The sequence below is a fragment of the Ciconia boyciana genome, chromosome 7 (genome assembly GCF_034638445.1).
Source record: "Ciconia boyciana chromosome 7, ASM3463844v1, whole genome shotgun sequence".
NCBI lineage: Eukaryota > Metazoa > Chordata > Aves > Ciconiiformes > Ciconiidae > Ciconia > Ciconia boyciana.
This window is the reverse complement of record NC_132940.1, coordinates 33,093,001-33,116,485: the sequence shown is the minus strand read 5'-3', so window position 1 is coordinate 33,116,485 and position 23,485 is coordinate 33,093,001. Positions and strand designations below refer to the sequence as shown.

The 23,485-nt window shown below is 43.2% G+C and overlaps 1 protein-coding gene across 1 annotated transcript in view; it reads right to left on the bottom strand.

The window, feature by feature from the left end:
* Positions 1 to 23,485, bottom strand: part of LAMC1 (laminin subunit gamma 1) — a 70,682-nt gene that overhangs the window by 17,921 nt on the left and 29,276 nt on the right. The window contains exons 2-7 of the mRNA XM_072866316.1: positions 7,516 to 7,820; positions 5,477 to 5,607; positions 3,871 to 4,037; positions 2,551 to 2,739; positions 294 to 411; positions 95 to 193 (exon numbers count right to left, since the gene is read on the bottom strand). Of these exons, the coding sequence (XP_072722417.1) occupies positions 95 to 193; positions 294 to 411; positions 2,551 to 2,739; positions 3,871 to 4,037; positions 5,477 to 5,607; positions 7,516 to 7,820 (1,009 nt within the window). The remainder of the gene's footprint in view (positions 1 to 94; positions 194 to 293; positions 412 to 2,550; positions 2,740 to 3,870; positions 4,038 to 5,476; positions 5,608 to 7,515; positions 7,821 to 23,485) is intronic.

The following is a 23,485-nucleotide window of genomic DNA, read 5'->3' as shown; positions in this document are numbered from 1 at the left end:
GAAGGAAAGAGAATTAATTTCCCTGATGCTTACTTCAGGCCATTGCTTGAATGTTTCTCATTCTTGAAACAAAGCCACAGGAAGAGAAACTCACCTCTCGCAGTGGAAGCCTTCAACATTGTCCTTGCACGTACATCGTCCCGTCTCAACATTGCATTCTCCTGTGCTGCCAGCCAGATTGCAAGAACAGGGCCTGAAAGAGCCAGGAGAGAGGATAACTCATTAAGAGCCACAGAGAGAAAGCTTTAAAAAGGCGCCTAGTTTTTCTTTTAGAGAGCAGCAGTCCCCCTTACCGGCACCCAGCTTCGGAGAGGGAATGGAAACCTGGCTGGCACCGGTCACACTTCTCACCCATCACGCCGGGTTTGCAGCTGCACTGGCCGTAGCTGTCACACTGCGTGCTGAGGGAGCCTGCGGGGAGAGCAGGGACAGGCACCTCAGCAGACCCACCCAGCTCTATTAGCCTGCGATTTTTTCAACTTTACAAAATGGGCAAGAAATATGGGAAAAGAAAGTAGGAAACATAGCTTCAAGCTGATGAGTGACAGCTTACCTAAAGACTGCCTCTAGTTCACAGGGATTTTTCCCCTAGCAGCTCTAGAGAGATGAATCATTATCTAGTCTTCCAAACTATATTCAACTTTATATATAAAAAGGTTGGTTGGTAGGAATACTTAAATATAATTTTAATTTCAAACTGCATTCTCGTCCTTATTCCTGTTTCATCCTCAATGTTACCTTTGCATGCCTCTAATTCCATGCCTGTTTTACCCTGCAAGGCACTATTTCCGAGATTTTATTCCTTGAATCCCTTATGTTCTCCCTAATCACCATCTCATCTCCCCTTTGCCAGGGGATATCCTGACCTCTCCCTTTCACGCTCCGATTTCCTCCCTTGCTTCCCAAGTTGGATTTAAAGACTAAACTGCCTCCTCGGAACGAGGCTGCATGTGCCACTATTAACCCTAACAAACTCTTCAGCAAAACTCTCATTTTTGGCAGGACATCTTCCTCAATACTGTTCAAGCAGACTTGCATAAAAAGCAGCAGCAGGTTTCTTTAATCTGCAGCAGACAAAATGCTTTCTCCCAAGCACTGGTGTAGCTAGCAGCCTAGGAGCTGTCAGCACTGTAGGAGTTAACTACCAGGAGAAAATTATTTTAATATACAGAAACAGTTGCTTCTTTCCACTTCAATCCACACCAGAAGATTAGAGCAAAGTGAAGAGTTGTAAGATGATTAGGCTGGACAGGACAGAACAACTCACAAAACGTTTACCATATACAGCCAAAGTTCAAATCCCCTTTGCAGTCCCACTTAGGATTATTTAGGAAAAAACAGTACTTGGACGAAAAATAGCAATCTAAACCAACCCAGGGGCTTCAAAGATGCCTTGGGTGCCAGTGTGCCACGGGACACAAGCTGATGGCTAAGTTATAAAGCCCTTTGAAATTTGTCCTTAAAGACCTGAGAAGTCACCCCCCGGCCTCTTCTCGACCATCTCAGCTGACACCAACCCTCATCCCTCTTAAAATAAGGTCTGACACGAGGACCTGGGAGAGCAGACGGAGGAAGAAAGAGGCCTTTCTTGGTCAAAAATTTCACAACTGTACAACTCTCTGACCAAATTAGACTGGAGACGTACCCTGGCAGACCTCTCACTGGCTGCTTTTAGGGCATGCTGCAAGCAATTACTTATTCCAGCTACTCTATTTTGGAACCTCACATCATATCTTACTATCTGTTACCCTTTTGTCTCCTTCCCCCTTATGTGCTGTGGGCTGGTGTAGTTCTGGGATCGCTCCATATGGGTCAAGCAGTTCTCTTGACGACAAAAGATTTGTCCTCCTGCCAGAATTTTTTCCGTTTTTTGTGTGTTTTGTTTGTTTGTTTTTGTTGTTTTGTTTTGTGTGGGTTTTTTTGGGTTTGGGGTTTTTTTGTTTGTTTGTTTGTTTTTTTAAGGGAGTTGAACTACATATTTTGAATTTACTTTGTTTTTCCTCACCCCCACCCCCTTTTGTGTTTAAGGTTTCACTGGTTTGTATTTATAGTGCTTGGATACTCAGTAGGAGAAACTGATACAGCCGAAGTTCACTACAATTCTTCAGTATGAACAACTTCCAGAAATATCCACTCACATCATCTTGTTTATTAAGAATTTAAATGAGCTCTTTAGTACTGTGAGTGTCCAGGGTAACACATATGCGGGTGGGGGGCGGGGGGGGGGAACGGACGACGGGACACCAAACAAAAAAAAAAAAAAACCAAACAAAATAAAAATCTATTTCAGAACACATTTGAAGGAGTAAATGCTGCAGAGATGAACCATCTGCCCCTGCCACCCCAACCCCAATTAGATCCAATGATAATTTAAACCAAAATACAACCCAAAAAACATTTCCTACATGGGGGGAAAAAAGAAAGAAAAGAAAAACAAACAAACCCCCCCTCTTTTTACCCTGTAGTTTGCAATTAGCTGCATAACTGAGAGAAGAGCTAGCTTTTGTGCATGGAAGTTTGCAAGCAGAAACGTTTGCTGCCACTACTTACCGACTGGGTTGCAGCTGCATGGCAGACATCCTTCCTCGCTCCCCAGGCGATAGAAGCTCTCCCTGCACCTTTCGCAGTGGGCACCATCGGTGTTATCTGAGCAGCCCCTGCAGCGGCCCCCATGGCCCGTTGAGCGGTACAACTCAGGGTCAAAGTAACACTCCTGAGACCTTCCGTTGCAGTCACAAGCTGCAAAGACAAGGGTACTATCAGTGAAGAGCACATGCAGCCATCCAACCCAGACAGTCACAAAACCTGCTACATAAAGCTCGATATTAAGTTGTAGGGGAGCTGGAGTAGGAGCCTTTAACCTTCCCAAGACCCATGCACAGACCCTCTGAGGTATTTGTGCATCAATGAGAAGAAAAAGGGGGAAGCATGTTTTTGTGGTGGTTCAACGTGGGGAGGGTGGAAGCAAGGCTGTAACGATGAAACAGGCTCCTCAAGACCACACTCATCTACATCCAGAAGAAAACCAGCATTTTCTAACCTACTCCTTTCCACATTGGGCTGCCATTTGCAGCTGAAATGCCGCCCTCCCACACAGCAACACCGATCTCAATCATGCAAACAAGCACGAGAAGGTAACAGCGAGGCTGACTCAATGCTGTAAGGAGAGTTTCTCCCCCAGATTACAAATCCCCTCTGTCTAGGGAGCACAGGAGACCTGGGTTTCACCGGCCTGTCAAGGGAAGCTGCAGGTCTTGACCAGACAGCTGGGACCAATCAACACACACAGAGGTCAGACAGGAAGAAAGCTTTTCTGTCCAAGAAAGCTTCCCCATAAAGTAAACTACCAGGAACTGTGGTCTGCGACACAAAACCAAGTAAAATAAATTAGTGTTCCACATTTGCAGTCCAGAACTGTTGCAACAGCCTCAAAATCAGATGAAATAGTCAACAAGTAACTGTAAAAACCAATAACCCAAATACAAGAGAAAGTCAGCGGATGCTAAATGAGGAGCTTTTTAAAAGGCAATTATACTCCAGCATACTATACTCAGATTTTTTTTCTTTGGGTCCCATAAAGTACAAGCCTGCACATTTTTGCGGCACACCTCTTTCCTAAACGTCGCTCCCATCCTTCTCCAGAAAGGAGATGCCCCTTTCTAGGGTTCTACCAGAAAGCTCCTACAGGATAGGAGTGGAATGACCAGCAGTCCCATGAAGTCTCTGCTGAAAAACACCAGAACTGTGCTTAACACTGGTTAACTGCAACTGAGACAACTTAAAACTGTGCAGGGCCAGCTTCTGAATGCCAACAGAGGCAGGGGACCCAACCCCTGAGAGATTTTTCCCCTCGAGCATGGCCACACGTACGCAAGCATTCATTGGCGCTCTCTGCTGTCGCTCTCCTCCACGGACGGTCATTGAAGAAAGGAAGACATTTTTCACAGTCGACCCCAAAGGTATTGTGTTTGCAGTTGCAGACCAGCTTCCCAAGCTCATTCTTCACGCACTCGCTCGCGTGCCCGTTACATTTGCATCTGGTTAACAAGAGACAAGGAAAAGGTATTTAAACTCCAGGGATCCAGGTCACTCACAGAGCAATCCCAAAAACAAAGCCCAGATCTGAAAATCTGAGACGAGACAAATTCAAAGGTAGATGGTCACAACAAAACTGAGAACACAACTGCTGTTGTTCAGCCTGGAGAAGAGGAGGCTCCAGGGAGACCTTATTGAGGTCTTTCAATACCTAAAGGGGGTTTACAAGAAAGATGGAGAGAGACTTTTTACCAGGGCCTGTAGTGACAGGACAAGGGGCAATGATTTCAAACTGAAAAAGGGTAGGTTTAGATTGGACATAAGGAAGGAATGTTTTACAATGAGAGTAGTGAGACACTGGAACAGGTTGCCCAGAGAAGTTGTGGATGCCCCATCACTGGAAGTGTTCAAGGTCCAGCTGGATGGGGCTTTGAGCAACCTGACCTAGTGAAAGATGTCCCTGCCCATGGGGGGGGGGGCATGATGGACTGGATGATCTTTGAAGGTCCTTTCCAACCCAAACCATTCTATGAAACAAACAGGTGTAGCATGCTCAAGGTAGGCATTTAGAAACACAAGAATGCTAACCAATTCCACAGTCTGTCACTAAAACAGAATAAGCTGAGTAGGAGAAGCAAAGATTTTGTTGGCTTTAGGTTAGTATGTTCTCCACAGCTTCTCTCTCATGAGAGTCCAGGAAAAGGCATGCATGCTGGCCATGTGCTTGTATCAGTAAGAAATTAAATAGCACAAAGGTGACTAATACAGAAGCCCAGGGACCTCCACAGACTGGTGGTGCAGCCAATGCAAATCCCCATGTTCTCAAATCCCAGTCTCAGGACTGCTCTCTGCAAACAGTCCAAAACACTGCACTTGTCTCAGCTCTGTTTATGAAAACATTTTATCATCAACAACTTAAGATTTAAGCATTCTGCAATACACTTTGGCAAAAGGAACAGACAACCACGGTATTGTACAATGCTTTGGATCTTCATAGGTGATAGCTCCCAAAACATACGTGAAGCAGAGACATTGAGATTTTCTACTTACTGTTATTCTAGGCTACAGATATAGGCAGAAAACAATTAATAACACATTAAAAACCACACAAAGTGCAGGGGAGAAAAAAGTTGGGTTTTTTTTCTTTTGTTTTACATTTTTGTCTCACTTTTCATCCTCTGCCCTCCCAAATCACTTAACATTTGACCTAATCAAGGAAAAAAAAAATTTGATCTCTGTCTGCCCTGAAGTTATAGCCACAAGAGGTTATACACAGTATTTGCAAGCTTCATAAGATTCAATCTACTGCATTTTCAGTTTAGGACAGTCAATAAAGACCAAAGCCTAATGGTACCATGTGAGCATAATCAAAATCTTTAAAGCACTCTAGTAATCCTGACCAAAAGCTTTAAGTAAGTACAGAGGTTTATTGTCTACTCACCTACCACCCACAGCAAAATCAGAAATCGCATAGTAATAAGACTTGAGAACTTTTGGGTCATTGAAAACTTCATCTCCAAATGTGTTCAGACGATTGAGGGTCACTCTAATATCTGTAGCCGTCACCCATTCCTAGAGCAGACAGAAATCCCATCAGATTAAACATCAAACACCCCCTCAAGAGCATACCAGTGCTGTGTCATTAGCAGCTGTATTTACAAAGTCACTCATCAATCAGCAAGTTCCTTCCTCATCATTTTCCCCTCCGCACCTTGGAAGCTCACACGTCCGTGCCCAAGAGGCCTTACACCACATCCTCTTGGTTCAAATGTGTTTTCCGGACCCTGCTCCTCTCTGGGTACCCTTTCCAATGCCTCTTCACATCTTGACTGCTCTCAGCTAGGAAGCAGTGGGTAACCTCTCCAGCAAAAAGTGCAGTGCAGGCAATTATGCGAGCTTGCTAATTATACATATCTATCTGACTGCAGTTTTCCTGCAAAATTAGACAGCGCCAATGGGAAAAGCTTTAGGGTACACTTGTCTGCAGACATATCCCACCAAACAAAAAGACACAGGCAGACAGATGAATGAGGCTGGGGGAGGCTGAGGAAGAAAAACAGACAGGCAGATCTGACTTACAACACCAGAGCTTTTCATAATATTTACACAGCATCTTCAACACACTACCCTACCCTCCTCCAGCAACAGCCAGCAAATGTAGCCTGTCCCCAAATTTCACATCACCTTCAGCCAGTGACTGTTGTTAGTACCTCCTTGTTTTTATTACAACTTTTGCAATGCCATTTTCCTTCCAACACCATAAAAACAGGAAAAACATCCTTGTATGTACAACTGCACTTCAGCTGCATTGATGCTTAGCCAGTACAAGATTTGCTGAATTACAAACACTAGCATAAACACACGGAAATGCTGAGCACAAAATACACATTTACTTCAGTTCCGAAAAGCAACACCAGAGGTTTGTACATATTTTAGGAAACTGGCAGTCAGGTCTCTTTCTTACATAGAGAAGTTTATCAGAAAATTATACACCATATCACTAACTTGAAATCTCTCCATTCACCTTAACGATTAGACCCTGTTCTCTGCAAGGGCTAGCTACACCAACAAGGTGGCCAGACTGGTTCTTTTCCATTTCAAGAGTTCTTCTCCCATTCCCATTAATCTTTATTTTCGTTTGCAGAAGCGAGCCCCACCAGATTCTCCTTTCCTGCCCACTGGCTGGGGACTGTGTCTCAGTCTGCTCCTGCCACTCTAAGAGGAAAGGGAAGAAGTGACAATCACAGCTCTGAAAGGAAGGAGATGACCCCTGATGGGGCAAACCCCACAGCTTTAGCTCCTCTTTGCAAACTAAGCTGGAGAAGTCATCAAGCAGCATACAGGAAGTGGCAAGTAAACTGGACAAACTGGTGCTCCCAGTACGTTCCTGATCACTGTCCAACCGGTGTTGTGAATGGCAACAACAAAAAAAACTCCGACTGAATCCAAGCTGCTTGTAAGAGAAACCAAATACCGTGGATAAAATCAAGCTCCCCGGCCCCAGCACACATGTAAAAGAACAGGTTAGGGTTTCCAATAACCCTTTATTTGTTTAGAAGAACCTCACATTTCTTAAATTTTTGTACTCAAAATATAAATGCACATGCCTCAAGTATTCATTTGACTTAGGCTTTACCTTCCTCTGCCCTCATATCTGAAACAACAGCAAAATGCCCACAGCTGCTTTCTAAGCAGGCAGATTTGCATTCATCCTCGAAAGACTTCCATGATGCCTAATGACAAATCATCCTTAATGCCACTGATTTTTCTTTTGGTACCACAAACTTACTAACAATAGAGTCAAGAGTTCAACTTGTCCTTCAAAAGCATCTCTTTGGATTGTCCATCCCAGCTTGCCTGTGCAAGGGCCTTTCAGTATGAATAAGGGCTGTAGTGCAGCCAACAGTCAGCACAAAGCCACCATCCACAACAAATAAACAGACTCAACTCAGACCACCCGACTTAGTCCTGTTCACATACCTGTAGCACAGGGCTGTTATCAAAGTTATAGGCACTGGGACGCCCCTCCAGTGTTGAGAATGCCACGTTGCCCCCCGTGAGAGGAGAGATGTCACTGAACTCATCCGTGCAGAGCGCCTGCTGCTCATCCTCCCCAGTCCGAATAAAGCCCCGATTGACTTTGTGATATGTGCTCTCACAGGAGCCGCTGTAATACTGGTAGGGCACCCACGGGCCATCTTCCCTGGTGCGTTTGTAGATCGCAAAGCTCTCTGGCCGACTGGTGTGAAACTTCAGACGCACGTACGTGATGTCAAAGGCCTTTCCTGCGGATGAGAGAAGACAGACATGAGAAAGACTCAAACAACTTAAAACAAAAAGAATGGGAAGAGCTGCACTGGAGTTCTCTCTTTAGAAGAAAGATCTCCTCTAGTACCACCCAGCAGGATGAGCAGTGTCCAGTAGCACCAGAAGTACCTCCTCTAGTCCTACGTACTGCATCTCCTGGCAAAGACAGGGTGAAGGAACCGAAGACAGAAGTCAAGGGCAGGCTGAGTAGATAAATAAACAGACCTACAGACTTCTGTGCAACCAAACACACATCTCACAAGCAGCAATTCTCTTCTGCAGACATCACCAACAGTGTCCTTACCCCAACAGATGACATATTACATCAGAGCCACAAACAGTTTGTGTGTATCTAAGGCCAGGTCCAAGTTAACCATGCCATTTAGTAATATTTCTTCCAAATACATGTATGGGAGAAACAGAATTAACCAGAGAGCTAAGAGTCACACTGTAGAGCCAGTTTTGTCCCTCTACTTCCTCCTTAAATAGACAATATCTCAAACACTACTATTCATTAAGCCTTTCCTCCAGCAGTGAACTACTGAGTACACCCTCTTCTACTCATTCCCTGGGAAAGACAAAACAAGGTTTAAGTTTCCCAGACCATATGATTAAAGTCACCAAGACACTTTTCGGATCGAAGTGCAACGATTTACAAGCTAATCATGTTCTCCCTCTCCTAGGGGGATAAATGTAAACCCACCTCCCTGCCCTCTATTCATCTCCTAACAGGTTTGTGGCAGTCAGCAGATCATCCTCCCTCATGGATTCTTCTCCAGTGACTTGAACATCTACCCCCATGCACATAAACCAACTGCACAGGGGATTCACACCCCCAAGAAAACCCATTAGTGGAAAAGGGCTGCAGCACACTTCAGCCACCTTCCTCCACCATCCCTGCCAGCCGAGGGGCACATTCCCAGGAGGAGGCGTACAGCTGCACACACAGGCTGTTCTTGTTCTTGCTTCACCTTGTATGATCAGGACACCCTGGCGTATGTAGGGAACTTGCTAAAACAACCTGAAGTTTGTCTGGAACAAAACCTCGGGCATTTAGTCCTTCCCATGCTCTTTTACGCTCCCACCACCTCCAAGGAAAACACTGCTCTCAGCAGAGGTTGCAGCCGTCACTGGTCCCTTTGTTGACCCAAAAAAAAAAAAAGCTACTAGAAGAGTTTCAACTGATTGAGAAACAGGTTTTCTCGGCCTGTAGAAGTCACACAGATTTAATCTCAACTTGTAAAATGAATTAACTCCACTGTGTTAAATTTTAATGTGAGGCTTTGCACCTGCTGAAGAGTGGCTCACTTCACAAGTTGAAGTAGACCAGACAGCACCAGGCAACAAGAACAGTGTGCCTCTCAAAGCACACACACAAGACCTGATTGCAATGAATCAGATCATGAACCACAGTTCTCACTCACAGGCCACCCACCAGTTACACCAGAACCAGCCTGCATTAGCCACGTCACACCCAGAGCCCAGCCGGCGCAAGGGAGGAACCTTTGTCCTTTCTGGCTGCTGGAAACACCAAAATAGCAGAAGCATGGCAAAGGGTCCAGAAATCAACATACCAGAAAAAAAACTAAAGGAAAAATCAAGACGTACAGCACCTGAAAGACTTACACCTGCATGTCCCAAGGATAAAAAAAAGAGGCCAATCTTGTGTTTAAAGCCAAAGAAATCTGCTGATACCCCAACCTACCAAAAAGTACTACCTGTGTGTGACATGCAAGACAGCCAAGGTGTTCTACAGATACAAACTCCCCAATACTTCCAACAAAACACCCTTTACTTATATCATGTGTGAGGTTACAGATGACCTAAGCACAAGACTGGAAGCCAGACATTATCTGCAGCTCTTACTCAATACTAGCTCAGCTTTGGTTTGGGGTCAAGTTCTTTAATGAGATCTTCTTACGCACAGAAGACAAGTGAGAAGCAATCACACTATTAATGCCAAACTGCTTCCACCAGGGCTACAAACTCCAAAGGATCAACACTTAACATTGTAACACAGCTTAGGCTTACCCTCCCCTTGCTACCCAATACAACAGAGGTTTAATCCTGTTTCCGTTTATTTGGAAGTATGTTTCATATGAATTTCAATGCAAGGCAAGAAGCAGCTATCAGGTATACAAATCAGTCCCTCACAGGTTTCCCATTTCTCCTGCTGCATAGTGTCTTCTCAAGGAGAGAGCTCCTCAGTGAAGGCAAAGTATGATTCGGAGTTGAAGAGCATGCACATGCAGAAACTCAAGGTGAGCACAACAGACACAAGCCAATAGGCCAGACATGCACAAGTATCTTTTTCAGGCCCATGGTAAACAAACCCAGGATATACTCCCCATCTTTTCCAGATAAAGGCAAGGAGCCCCAGAAACAAATGCCTCCTCATTCTTCTGCAGGAAGACCCTAGTATATGTGTTGACCTGCAACTTGCCAGTCCAAGAACTTCACCAACACCTTGGATGCGCAGCAATTAAAACACAGACCTACTATCGTGGTTTTATCACTAATAAAACTGTCATCATCATCAGCTTCATGAGAAAGTTTTCTTTGAGCTCATGCACTGAAGTAAAACAAAATATGAGGCTCAAAGTCATTGCCCTGGTGAGATTTCTTTGGGTAATTTTCATCACGAGTGAAAATAGTGAAGACATCAGGCAAGAACAGCCATTCCATGAGTCAAGAGGGAAGGAAAAAAAAAAGTCAGAGCCAACAGCAGGAAGATCATTCAATTAAGTCATATCAAGTGAATTGTCAAGAATACTCTGATACTTCGACTCGGGTTAGTTTTCTTCTACTAGTACCACATTCCTCTAGCGTGAAGCAAAAACCCTGCGTTGAGGCTTCATCAAGATGATTTCGGGGAGGAAACGCTTTGAAAGAATCCTGGGAATGAAGAGGGGGCCAGGCATGTGCTCTCATTCCACAAATACACAACTTTCTGCTCTAGCAGAAAGGCCAGGTCACAGCCTGCACGTCCCAAAAAAGAACTTTTTTTTTTCCTCTCCACTGTAACTGGATTATGGTCCTGTTCCCTGACAAGGTCTCCTACAGCTCCTTGCAAAAATTCCAGCTCAGCTAAAGGCACAACACATGCAAACTGCACTCTGGGCAGCGCAAAAGCATTTTCCATAGAAATCCCTTGTGCTAAATGGAAAGGACTCTCCCTTTTTTTATCTTCAGTTTTACACTGAGGGCTAAAGAAAATGCATTCAAAACCCTCCTGACCAACCAACCCAGGTGAAAAGACATTTATTTCAGCTGGCAGCATAACTACTTGAGAAATCCTGTTAATGGAATTAAACAGGAATGCAGTTAATGCACACAGAGCAGCTGTGAGCTAGCACCATATCAGCTTGCCGTGGGTAAATACTGCTGGAACAATAGAGTTTACCCAAGACCAGCTGACACAGTGTTGAAACGTGTTTCCTCCCTGTTCATACTGAACGTAAAAGCTGTGCGTAGCAGCCTGGCAGCTAGCAGGGCTCTTCAAGGTTGCAGAGCCTTTTTCTAGCAAAGATAAGCCACCTAGGTTGCTTTCAATTCTTGCAGGGCTAAATAAATATGTACTGCTATTACACTGAGAAACGGCAACAGCAATAACCAAGCGAAAGGCAGTTTTAAACATTTAATTTGGAAAACAAAGAGTCATTGTTCTCCTGTTCCTAGAAGCTGATAATTATTTTGATCTCAGTTTGGCTTAGAAGTGTCTGATAGCATCAAGTATCAGACAGTATTTCCCTCTGTGTACCAAGAAGTGGCAGTTTATTTTGCAGGAAGAACTCCAGATGTTTGTTATAAAAGTTAATTAGTAGAAAGACAACTGTAATTAGTGACCAGTGCAACCTGACATGCCTTTAAAGCATCCAGAGCTCAAAATCATGAGCCCCACGTTTTAAAACTGCATCTTTTCTGAGGCATGAAGCTGTTCAACAGCAAAAGACAAGGTGACAAAATAACCAGCCCCTTTTGATAATCCAGGCTGATGTAGAAAACCCCATATCATCATTCTCTAAAGTAAGCAAGCACACATATAAGCCTTCAAGACAGTATTGCAATTACAGATTCAAAAAAGTGAGCAAGTCTGGGTGCCTGCAGAGGTGGCAGCAGTGGCATTGGAAACATTCAGTGTTGTTCGATGCAGGGGACGCTTCCCCCAACAACCTGCTCACATTGTGGGGCTGACCACAGCTGCCAGACATCATCAGCAATTAAAGCCCTCCTTCAGCAGGGTTATTGCCCCATTCTGTATCCCAAGGTCCACCAGGAAATGTGCCATGCTGAAAACCATAAAGATAGACTGGAAAAATGTAAGCAAAATGCTATTTAGATCTTTAGAAACTCCTCCCTTTCCCCCCAAGTTAGGAATTCATCCCTACACACAAAAGGCCTCCTTGTATTCAGACCCCTCAGAACGGATGGATAATTTACATCAGGAAAATGTCTCGCCAGCTGGCACTCTGACTACAAGCACTGAATTGTGAGCAGATGCCTGGATGAGATAAGCCCAGTCGACACTTGCCTCCTTCATTATCGGTCCACCCGCATCCCCTGCCTGTGGGAACAAAACCATGCTACCTCTTCTGCACCTCTCTGCAATCCCTTCATGCATCCTCCCAGCAGTGAGCTTTAAAATACATCCACTGAGTTTTGCTGCCCAGTGTGGGGAGGGGGAAATCCACCTGAGAAGATTGTATTGGGCAAAGAACCAAGCCTTTGGAGATTTGTTTTCAGCAAAATTCACTGAGCAGTAATGAAATGGCTAAACTTTGCTCTGTTTCTCTTTTGGTTGGCTCCTGTTTCCAGGCAGCTTTTTTCACACAGGTACCTGCTGACAACCTATTTCTAAGTAAAGGTTAAGAGAATTGAAAACAAAACAGTAAAAAAATACCAGCATATTTATTACTTTTTTATTGGATTTCACTTCCAGTTTGCAGTGACAAGACAGAGAGCAAGAAACTACCATTGGCATTTCTTTTTGCGCTTATCTGATCTGTTTCCCCATCATTCCCAGGAAGCAAGGCTAGCTTTCCCAGTTTACTAGACTAGAACGTGCCCCAGGCCATTTGCCCATCTTGTCCTTACTCCTACCTCAACTGCTGTTGTTGAACTTTTAACTCTACCCACCATCCAGCGCAATGCTGGGCCAGCTCTGAGCAGACAGACTTACTCTGCTCCTCTCTAACAAATAAAGAGCTACCAGCCATTGCAGGAGGCAGCACCTCCCACTCTTACACTATCACCACATGCAAAGGATAGCATACATACTGGAACCTCACACAAGCAGAGAATTGCATGGGACGGAAACACTGATGTCAGTAGACAGAGGCCAGCAGGTTCGCAAGATCTCATTCAAGACCGATCACTGCTTCTTGAGTCAACCAACCACTCCAAGTTCTCAGCTACTGCAGTATTTTGTTCAGCCTCCCATGCTAGAAACCCTCCTGGAGACTTCCTCCTTCTTAGGGCACAGGGGCTGCAGATGAGAGGGGGATATTTAAGGAGAATGAATTATCCCATCCCGTGGAATGGGAGAGGATTTTCCAGCATGCAGATGGGCAACAAGAGCAGGACAATGTTTATAGGGAGAGGAGGAGAGTGAGAAACATCCTGAGCAACTTGCTCTTTTGGAATAAAAAAGTTTTATTAAACAACAACAGTCCAACACCTGCAAAACACATAAGCGATAAGTTATGTCGCTTGCATCACATGCACATGAAAAAGCCAAACTTATGACAGAAAGCAAGAAGTTATTATAGTTCTAGAGCAAATATCCATTACAACTACACCCTAGCTTTTCTGGGAAAATTTGTGGAGGAGGAGGAGGAGGAAGAGGAAGATGAGAGCACTGGTATTGCACAAGCAAATGGAACATCCAGGGTCTGAAAAAAGAAAATGCAGGATTTTCATTGTCTGATGATCTACACTGGGGAAATAACTCCACACAGGAGCACAGATGACAGCTCTCAAATGGTGAGTGGTCGCCCTTATGGGAACACAAACAGGTAATAACAAATCTTAGGTTTATTTGCTTGTCCTTACCTAAAGAGTCTAGAGATTCAGGCATATACGTCATGACCAAGAAACGTCTGAAGGATTTTAACACAACCTCATCATAAACCACACTCCACCAAACCAAGGATTTTGGCATGCAGAGCTCCGCTACAGATGGGCACCTGGATTTTAAGAAAGCCTGACGGAGATATAAACATGGGTTGCTTTTTCTGGGCACCCGTACTAAGACAGGGACGGAGGAAGGAAATGGGTTTGGGACACTGGGGGAATGAGCGCAGCCTTGAACATGCTGGAACGAAGGTGAACTCCCACCACCCCATTAGATCATGCATTCTTCCAATGCTCCCGAACAAAGGCACCATTGACTTGTGAGCGTGGGTGGCTCCGGACAGAAAAAGGCTGCCCAGTAAATTATTGCATGATAATCCAACATCGATAAGTCATCGAGGCTGCTTGTTCTAGTCATGTTTCCACAGAGGGGACGAGAGGAAACTTATTTTCCCCTTCATGGGCTGAAGACAGCCTCATAAGAAATGCATTTTTTCATTTGATCGCTCTTAAGTCAGTGTAAAAGTCAGAAAATGTTGTCTAATAATTCAGTACAGCTTGCTGCCTTATTTGTACAGCTTTGATGCAAAGATGTTAAGTCCGTTTCCCAAAACAGCCAGCTGTGTTTATTCACTAGGGACTGGAAAGATCCCATGTACAACACAAAAGTCCTATCTGCACAGGAAGCCTCAAAGTCCTTTTTCAGCACAAATGATAAAAGCTCATTTTAAAGAGGCACTTTACACTTGGCAAGCACAGCCAGATCACAGATGATCAAGGACGCCATGGGCCATTTTGGGAAGGGCTTCATTTCATTCACATATCCAGACTGCAAAGCTACCTCCTGCTACCGCTGTCGGCACAAAGATGAGCGGGATCTGCGTTACGGTAGGTTGGGATCCTTGGAAAGTTCATCTGTTTATATCAAATGTCCAGAAACTGCTCTGTGACCCATACTCAACAGGTATGGGTAAAACTGAGTCACTCCCCAAGCTGAGCAAAGAAAAGTGGGGGGTTACTCCCCATCCTCCCCCAAAAATGGGGGTTTACCCAAAGAAAAAAAAAAATACATTGCTCTGAAAAATTTACTTATCCAGAGAAGACAAAAAAGCTTTTTGCCCTTTATTCCCAGCAGGAGAATGCAGGGCAACTACCAAGAAACCATCATTTCATCACTGATATTCCATAACGATACCATCAACAGTGACTTCAGTAACAACCACCCTTTAAATGTGGCAATTTCCACCCATTCCAACTCACTGTGGGACCTTGGTGCCCCAGCAAGGTTAAGTTTTCCCAAGGGTTTTCCTCATGTTGGAGATACAGCTATCATCCAGTAAAGCAACCAAAGCAAGCAACCACCGCCACCACAGCCCCCAGAAGGGCAGAGCTGGCAGCAGCAGCAGGCCAGAGGAGATTTGCTGAATTCTTTTCAATTGAATTGTACAATGCAATACTTCTCATCCTTGGCAACACGACAAGACATCTCTTATGAACATTTCTTGAGTAAGAAAGCATCTCCAAAGGAATCACAACAACAAAGCAACAAATCTTAACCACCGTCAAGTCATTCTCATAGCGTTCAACTTAAAGTGACAGAACAAAGAGCATTTTAATTTCCCCTCAGATTGTTTTCATTTGACAGTAGAAGGTGTAGGAGGGAATATTCCTGATGTTCAGCTCCAACTGTATCTTTTCAGAGGTGAAGATGTGGGGATGGAAGAATGACTGGAAAAAAAAAGACTAAAAATTACTTTCAAACTCCAAAGCAAAAGTTTAAATAGCTAAACAAAAATGAAGCTGCAGCTTCCTCAAATATGGTATTTGGCCAATTGGCAAACACATGGCTTCTTGTAATAAGAAAATAAGTTTATTGGATTGTAGTGCAGTACCTTGCAAACAAATTTAAATATCAGATAATCTGTTGAGAATTACAAAACCATTTATTTAAAGGACAAATAGATTCTACTGACTTGTGACCAAAAAAAGAAAAACAATTTCAAAGAAAAAGCATTTTGCAAATGGGATAGTGCAGGAATGTTAACAGTCTTCCCTGAGATCTGTTTTCCTTCTGCATGCCCTCCCAGGAGCCTCACCCTCCAGCAGCTTGATGCCCTTCCCCTGCACGCTTTCAACTAGCACATCTAAAGTCAAAGCATATGCAATGCTTCAGTTTAAGATGTTCAGCAAACCCGAATGACCAGAGTCAAAAACGTCCCAGCCAAAGGCAGCATGAAAGTTATTTTGGATGGTGTCCGTGTGTGTGGGTGAGATGCCAGACGTCCCTTGCTCCAGCCCCAGCACTCCTGGACAGGAAGTACACCAGCTCCCACTGGAGTACTGCCTCTCAACCCAGTTCAATGGCTCCGCCACTCATGATAATCAGCCACTACTGTCTATTAAATAATATTTTGAAGCCTTTTCCCCTGCCTGTTGAAAGGCAGTGCTTTCCCCACTCACTCCCCTCCTCCTCCACATGTGCTCAGCCCACAACAGCTCTAACGCCTGGCTTTGGTCCTATCTGAATTAGGTATCAAAAACACACAGCTCATGTTGTTGAGTCTAATTAAGAACAAATTAAGTGATACAGTTATATACGAGGGCTCTGAGCAGCAGCAAGTTCAGCAGCTCCGGGAGCAAGACAACCTTCCAGACTAGCTCCCACGCCGCTGGCTGTACAGCCACGGAGAGGCCAGAAATGTTCCTTACACAAAACACTGAATTCTCTGGAATTTTGATGGTTTAATCTCCCTCCCTCCCGCCCCTGCCCTTCCACCTCCCACAGATTTTTTTCAGACACAGGCCACAGTTAACACCGCAGCTATTTGGAAATAATACTGTTGCTATTAGCATCCATCACCTGGCCCCGATGCAGACAAGACAGCTTTCTTTTCTCGAGTATTTAAGGAGTTTTGCATGCTTCAATAAACATTTAAGAAAACTTTTAGCATATTTGAATCACGCTATTTAATGTTGCACAGATTTTGCATGCCTCCTGCCTCCCCATCTCCCACTGAGAAATCTCCCCCTCCTCCCGACTGACTCCCACTATGGATTTCAAGTAGCAGTTTACATGCCTTCATGCTATCTTTTAATGCATTTTCAGTCAATTACAGGCTTATGCACAAGCTACCATTATTAATGAAACACAAATTATAGCAATATCCATACGGACCATTTTCAACCACCCACACACACACCAGTTTTACTTTCTCAGCCTGTTAAGCCAGGGAAGGAATTGGGATAAACAGACTCGACAAAACCATTGCTGGAGCAAGGCCATTTCCAAAACAAAGCTTGCCACTGAGTTATGTTTCAAATATGTTTTGGAAAGTCAGAAGCAAAGCTCTTCCAAATTTTTCTTGAAGCAGAGAGGGAATTGCACTCCAGTTCTCAACTCACAAGTAACAGCCAGCATGTGCCTTCAACTCTGCCTCTGGAGAATAAACCACACAAACTGCAAACACTCCTGGAAGTTGCAAAGGTGTATTAAACATACAATCACACAAAGTTCATGTTCATCCACACGTTCTGTCTGGAGACAAATGAAGGACAAGAAACTGCTAAAAGCAGTGACTATTTCTAAGGAAAGCGAGTTTAGCAGAAAGCCACATATACTCGAGAAGGTAGCATGGCTTAGCATGACTGGTCTCCCACAGAAGTGACTCCATAAGATTATTTTGGAACACCACAAACAAAGAAAATAAAACTGGCTGCTCTCTGCTGACCCTTCAAAGATAATACTAACTCCAGGCTTCTCAATACTTCCAGCTGCAAAATCTGAAGCCCTTGGTTTAATTCACAGACTAGAACGGAGCCGAATCTGCTGTCCATCAGGCTCCAAATCACCTCAATGTATCCACACCAAATCTAGATTTGGAAAGCTACCTGTAGATCAAAACTCCTTCCACCCAGGCCAAAAGCTGCCCATCCAAGAACAGATAAAACTCTGAAAAAGCAAAAAAATAGATGCATGCATAGTCTTTCCTTACCATTTTGTATAACGGGGATTTCCAGACTGAGACAGCATTACTTTGTTGCTCCTTTGTAAAGGAAGGATTTAAAATAAGGTACCAACATAGTTGCTGAAGTGGGACCGAACACCACCTGGGATACCACTGAGAGAATATAACATCAAATGATTTCCCTACAAAGCATGTTTTCCTACAAGAGCCCCAGCGGAAACAAAAAAATTAAGTGTTAATGTGCTTAAAAGACCTTCCACAGGGACTTCTAATTTGTTGAGCTTATCTACTGGTCTTGAAACACTGGCCATACAGTATAGTATAAAGCCAAATGTTAGTGCCTGGTTCCCAGTGGCAGGAATGCAACTGAACCCTAATAATTCTGGGTGTGCAATTAATTCACCTTGTTAGCAGTAGAGAAGCAAGACAGTTGTGCTCTGAAGAACACAGTCTGATGGAAAAGACAAAAAACTATGCAAAGAAAGACATTTCATTCCCAGATGGTCAGAGGTCATGGTGCTTAAGAACTCAGACCTGCATTTAAGTTAAAAAAGCATGGATTAGGAACAGCTGCAGAAACACTTACAGAGCAAAGTCCAAACAAGGCAACAGAAAACCCACTCTCTCCACAAAAAGTAGGTTCATCAGCCCCTGGACTAGTGCAGGGGACGTTTCCAGCGAGGTCACCACAGAAGAGGACCCCTGAGAGCAGCATTCTAGCAAGCATCTAAGAAACATCTTGCACATCAGAAGACAAACATCCCGTCCCCAAGCTCCATGTTGAGAGGCAAATGCTACGACTTGTTAGATCACACCACATCCTCCCCAGTTGCACACAGGTTCTTTGGCAGCATAAGATTTCCTTAAGTAACAGCACTGCCTAAAAGAGGGTGACTGCACAGAAAATCCATTTAATCGTCTACACTGAATGCCAAACAATGAGATTTTCTTCAGGCATGCTACACCACTGTGAAGCCTAAATGAACTCTACCAGGAGGAATTTTTCTCAGGAGAGACACTATTAAAAATTCATTTTCTGATTAGTACTGCTAAGGCAGTGACATTCCTTTAAAAATACTGAATACCTAGTTGATGAAAAAGACTTTTTTGAAGTTGGAAGATAACTCTCATAACTCAATTAGTAACAAACTACTACATATTAAAACTTTTGGTAATTTCTTGACCATGAAGTAGGGGTCAAGATATTTCTTCCTCCCTCTGTTTTCAGGGTCTTTAGTACGTATACTGACTCTTTTGACAGTATTTTTGGGGGGAACGGAGAAGAAACAGCCACTTAAACTCATCTGTAAAGCTGCTGCCTTTGTGAAGTAAAGTCTCAAACAACACAGCACTCTCAAGCCTTTGTTTTCACTAAATCCTTATGTTTAGTGATAGGTCAAACGCAAATCAACCTACCTGTGACTTCTTCAATCTACAGACACCCCAAGAGAGCTGAAGCGCATCATGCTCTGCAATCTACCATTGAGTTACAGCAACAAGGGCTTGGCTTCTCCAAAAGCTCAGATTTTCAAGATCCCATAGTATCTCCATATCTCTGTTGCCTAGATAGGTACCTCATTCAGAGGCTAAGGGAAGCTACCACCACGCAACCCCAAATGTTAACCTTCACAGATATGACTGTTACCAATACGTCAAGGTGCCTGTAAAAGATCAACATTTTGACAAAGCGCAGACAGCTCAAGGAAAACCAAAGCTACTTCAGTTAGAAAATAGAATCATTTGAGAAACCCACAGAGCCTAGCTAAGATTTCATTTTCCACAGGACGTATGCAGGCCACCTTCATCGAAACATTAAAGCCCTCAAACTCTGCTCCACCTCATCCAGGAGGACATGCTTCCCACCTCTGCCCTCTTAAAACCTGTCATCACTCCTTCTAAACAAGGATCCAGCTAAAGCAATCAATACATTTACCACTTCAAGAAAGGTGCGTATAACTCAGTGCAACAGAAATGCAGAAAAACCCAAAAGACACCAAATGGTACAAATTCTAGAGGCTTGCTTCCGTGATGGCCTGATCAGATAATTATTTTTAAAAGTCTACCATTTCCCAGTAAATTTCTGATATCAAATGAAGATTAGTCCTTATCCTTAAAACAATTAATAGGGCCTGTCATAGGCAAAAATCCCCCTAATTTTAAACCCTGAATAGCCGCACACATCAGGCATAGTGACAGCAACTATCTTCTTCTGGCATAATGCATATCATGCCAGGTCTCCACTTCAAAAACTTAAAATTTAGAGACAAAACATTTTACCAAAGGAGATTCAGCAGTCACATGAGCCTCTGAATGGAGAAAATAAGTCAAACCCAGGATCTGGCCACAGTAAGGAAACACTGCAAATGTGCTGGAGCAGTGGGGAAGGATCTTCATTCATCAGAAACACATGCAACACCAACACTGCCTTCTACCTTGAAACCCACTCGAACTTTTCCTTATAGAACTTCACACTAAATTTAAAGTGAAAAACCTTGCTCTATAGTGTTTTTAGTTTGAAAATAAGAGTTGCTAAAGAGTGAAAGCTTACCAAGGACTTCAACGTTGGTCTTAAACACAAGACATTCCGTTACCATAGAGCGCAGATGAACACAAGACAGGTAGAAAGACAACAACATCTGTTGAGATCTGCTTGGGTGAAGTGAGCCATTTAAAGCCAGTTCACCCAGAATCCCATACAATTCCTGATATTGTTAAAACAAGAAGGAGGGACAGAAGGAGCCCTGTGAGCAAAGGAATTAATAACACATGGCTTCCTATACATGAGCCTCTTGGTTAAGTTTTAGAGGGAAGTCTTGCATCTTCTGAACTCCTTGACAAGGACATCTTCGGAGTCACATCTCAATACAGAAGCCAAAAACTGCGACAGGTGAAGATGTATGTTTGAAAGCTGGTTCCCTCTTGGTCGACTTTTTCCATGACACTAACAAGAACTGTCATTATTGTGGAGAGCTTCCTCCTTCCACCCATCCAAGCAGAAGAAGAGCAAAGGGTCCAGAAAATATGTGGGACATGATGGGGCACAGACCAAATTCTTAGGTGAGTTTTACTCCCATAGGACAATGCATTCCAGGAAGAGAAACACAACTGCCTCTTGTTTGCAAAGAGGAAATTAACAGCCATGCCTTCTGAGTCATTGCAAAAGATTCCATGAGCCTCTCATGACACTACCAGAAAAAAAAGCTTTAACATACAAAGTTAATGGAGCAATATCAGATGTAACAGCCTCCCTCTGGATGAGCAAATGGACAGTGACAACCTTCTTGGATGTCTCGCTACTCCAAAGACTTGGAGAGCAGTTTTAGTAGATGGTTTCATTACCAGTTCCTACTCCCAAAAAAGAACAACACTTGAAGTACTTCAAATGCATGGACAAGTTGCACACACACTCAGGTTTCCTTTCACCAAGGTCTGATGACCCTGTATTTTGCTGTAGATTATTTGCATTACTATAAAAATCTTATTTTATCTGATAAAGCCCCTTTATGAAATATTTATTCTATTTCCTTTAAAGTCAGAAAAAAAGTAATTTTTAAGCTCATTCAATATTTCCACTACCAGCATGCTAACTCAGATACTTGCTGAATTTTCTTAACACAAGAAAAAATGCTCAAGTATACACAGTATAGTTTCATTTCAGGTCTCCTTATACAAGCCGATGCAAAGAAAAGCACTGCTGTAAAAAAAGCTATCAACCCATTATTAGGTACACCAGATTTCACACAGATGCCAAGGACAGCACCTTAAATCAATACCAACAATAGCGTAATCACTTCCAGATCACACTAGGATACTTCAGCAAGAAGTTATTTGCACTTATCTCAATTACTTTTTGGAAAGCTAAGGATAGCAGTAAGATAGTTAATTTTCAGTTGATTAAAAACCAGCAATGTACATTTCTTTCAACAAGTGTATAAAGAAATCCAGATCTGTGCTGTTGATTTCTGAAACAGTGATGATGGTGGGGAAGAGGTACAATCCTGGACAAGGAGTTGATAGGGCTGACAACTTAGGGGGGAGGACTTTCCTGGAATAGCTGATTTTGCTGAGGATAAGGGAGCAGCTTTCCCTATACTTCAAAGTGCAGTACTACGCTGGTAAAATACTGCTAGAATAAGCGGAGCTTACTTTGGATGAAACCTGGGAAAATACCTTCAGGGAGTTTTAGGATGCATTCATGCTTAGCCTCCTACCTCTCACTTCAGCTGCACGAGTGCTATTTCCCTCCTCCTCCCAGTCTTCCTTTATCTAGACCCCCTAAGTACTGAAGGTAAGTAAATGTGAGCAGGGAAAAAAAGAAGAAAAAAAAACCAAACCACAAAACACCAAAGTTGGAGAGACTGCAGCTAAAAATTTCTACACAAAGTATTTTTTACCCACACAAAGGTCACTGCTAAAGAAATAGTCACTACACAGCTCAGATACTGCTTCATTTTCTCAAGTATTACTGAGTTGATCACCCAACCAGGTCTGGTTACTTTTTATTTTAATTCATGTTGTAGAAAGACAGGGTAGTTGGACAGATAGGCTTTTTAAGGGCATTTCAATCTCCCAGGAACATTAAGTACACAAATTATTCACCGCTTCATTAACCAAGTCACCAGATAGTAATGGCCTTCAAATTTAAACCACATTGCCTAACATGAGCATATCCTCCCCCAGATTCACTGGTTGAAGAGTAATCTATTTTCCCCCAGCTCATTCTCCCACAACCCATGGGAAAACAAAGCCACGCTGTTCCCAGCCTCTTCATGGACATACCAATAAGCTTTGGAAATAAGATGAACTTCAGTGGGTAAAGCTGTGAGCACGAAGATGCAGAGAAGAAAATCATTGTACTGTCTAACTGCATTGCAATTCAGAAAAGTATCTTTTTTGTTATCAATTCTTCTCAAGATTCAACTCCTTCCCTCCAAATACAGAGCTCTCAAATATTTCAAGGTCGCTCTGACACAAACATTTTTTACATCTGAAAAAGGTGGATTTACTCATGTATTTGCTAAGCAAAGTTTCCCTAAATATTTGTATCTCTATAGCAAACAAGGATGAAGCTGTGCCAAGTCTATTTGTATAGGATAGTCTCCACATAGTGTTTAAATGAGCACTAAACTAAAAAAATAACAGTAAGTCCTGGTTATGAGATCTTTGAGCTTGTACTCCAGGCCTGGGTGGATACTCAGAGCCAGCATGCAGAAAACTTACAGCTCTCCCTTTTCCCACACTACTTTTAAACCCCTTTAAAAGAAACTAATTCACCCAGTTCCCACTTCCAAGTCCAACAATGGAATGCTACAACAGCTCCCCAGATAATCTCTCAATCCTAATACGCACCATTAACTGCAAATCTTAAAAGCGTATTCAAACAAAACATCATTCAGAAAAAAAAAGAACCTTCAAACCTATATAAAATAAAATTATAAAATAGTGAAACCTTGATAACAAGCTTGTAGGCAAAGAGCTGGTTTAATCCTTGGTTTAATCTATTTCTTTTGTCTAAACGGGAGGGAGGGGTGGGGGGTGATTAAACATCTCCCAGCTAAAGTCAAGGTATTACAAGATTTTTCAAGGAATCCCTCTTTCTTTAGTGA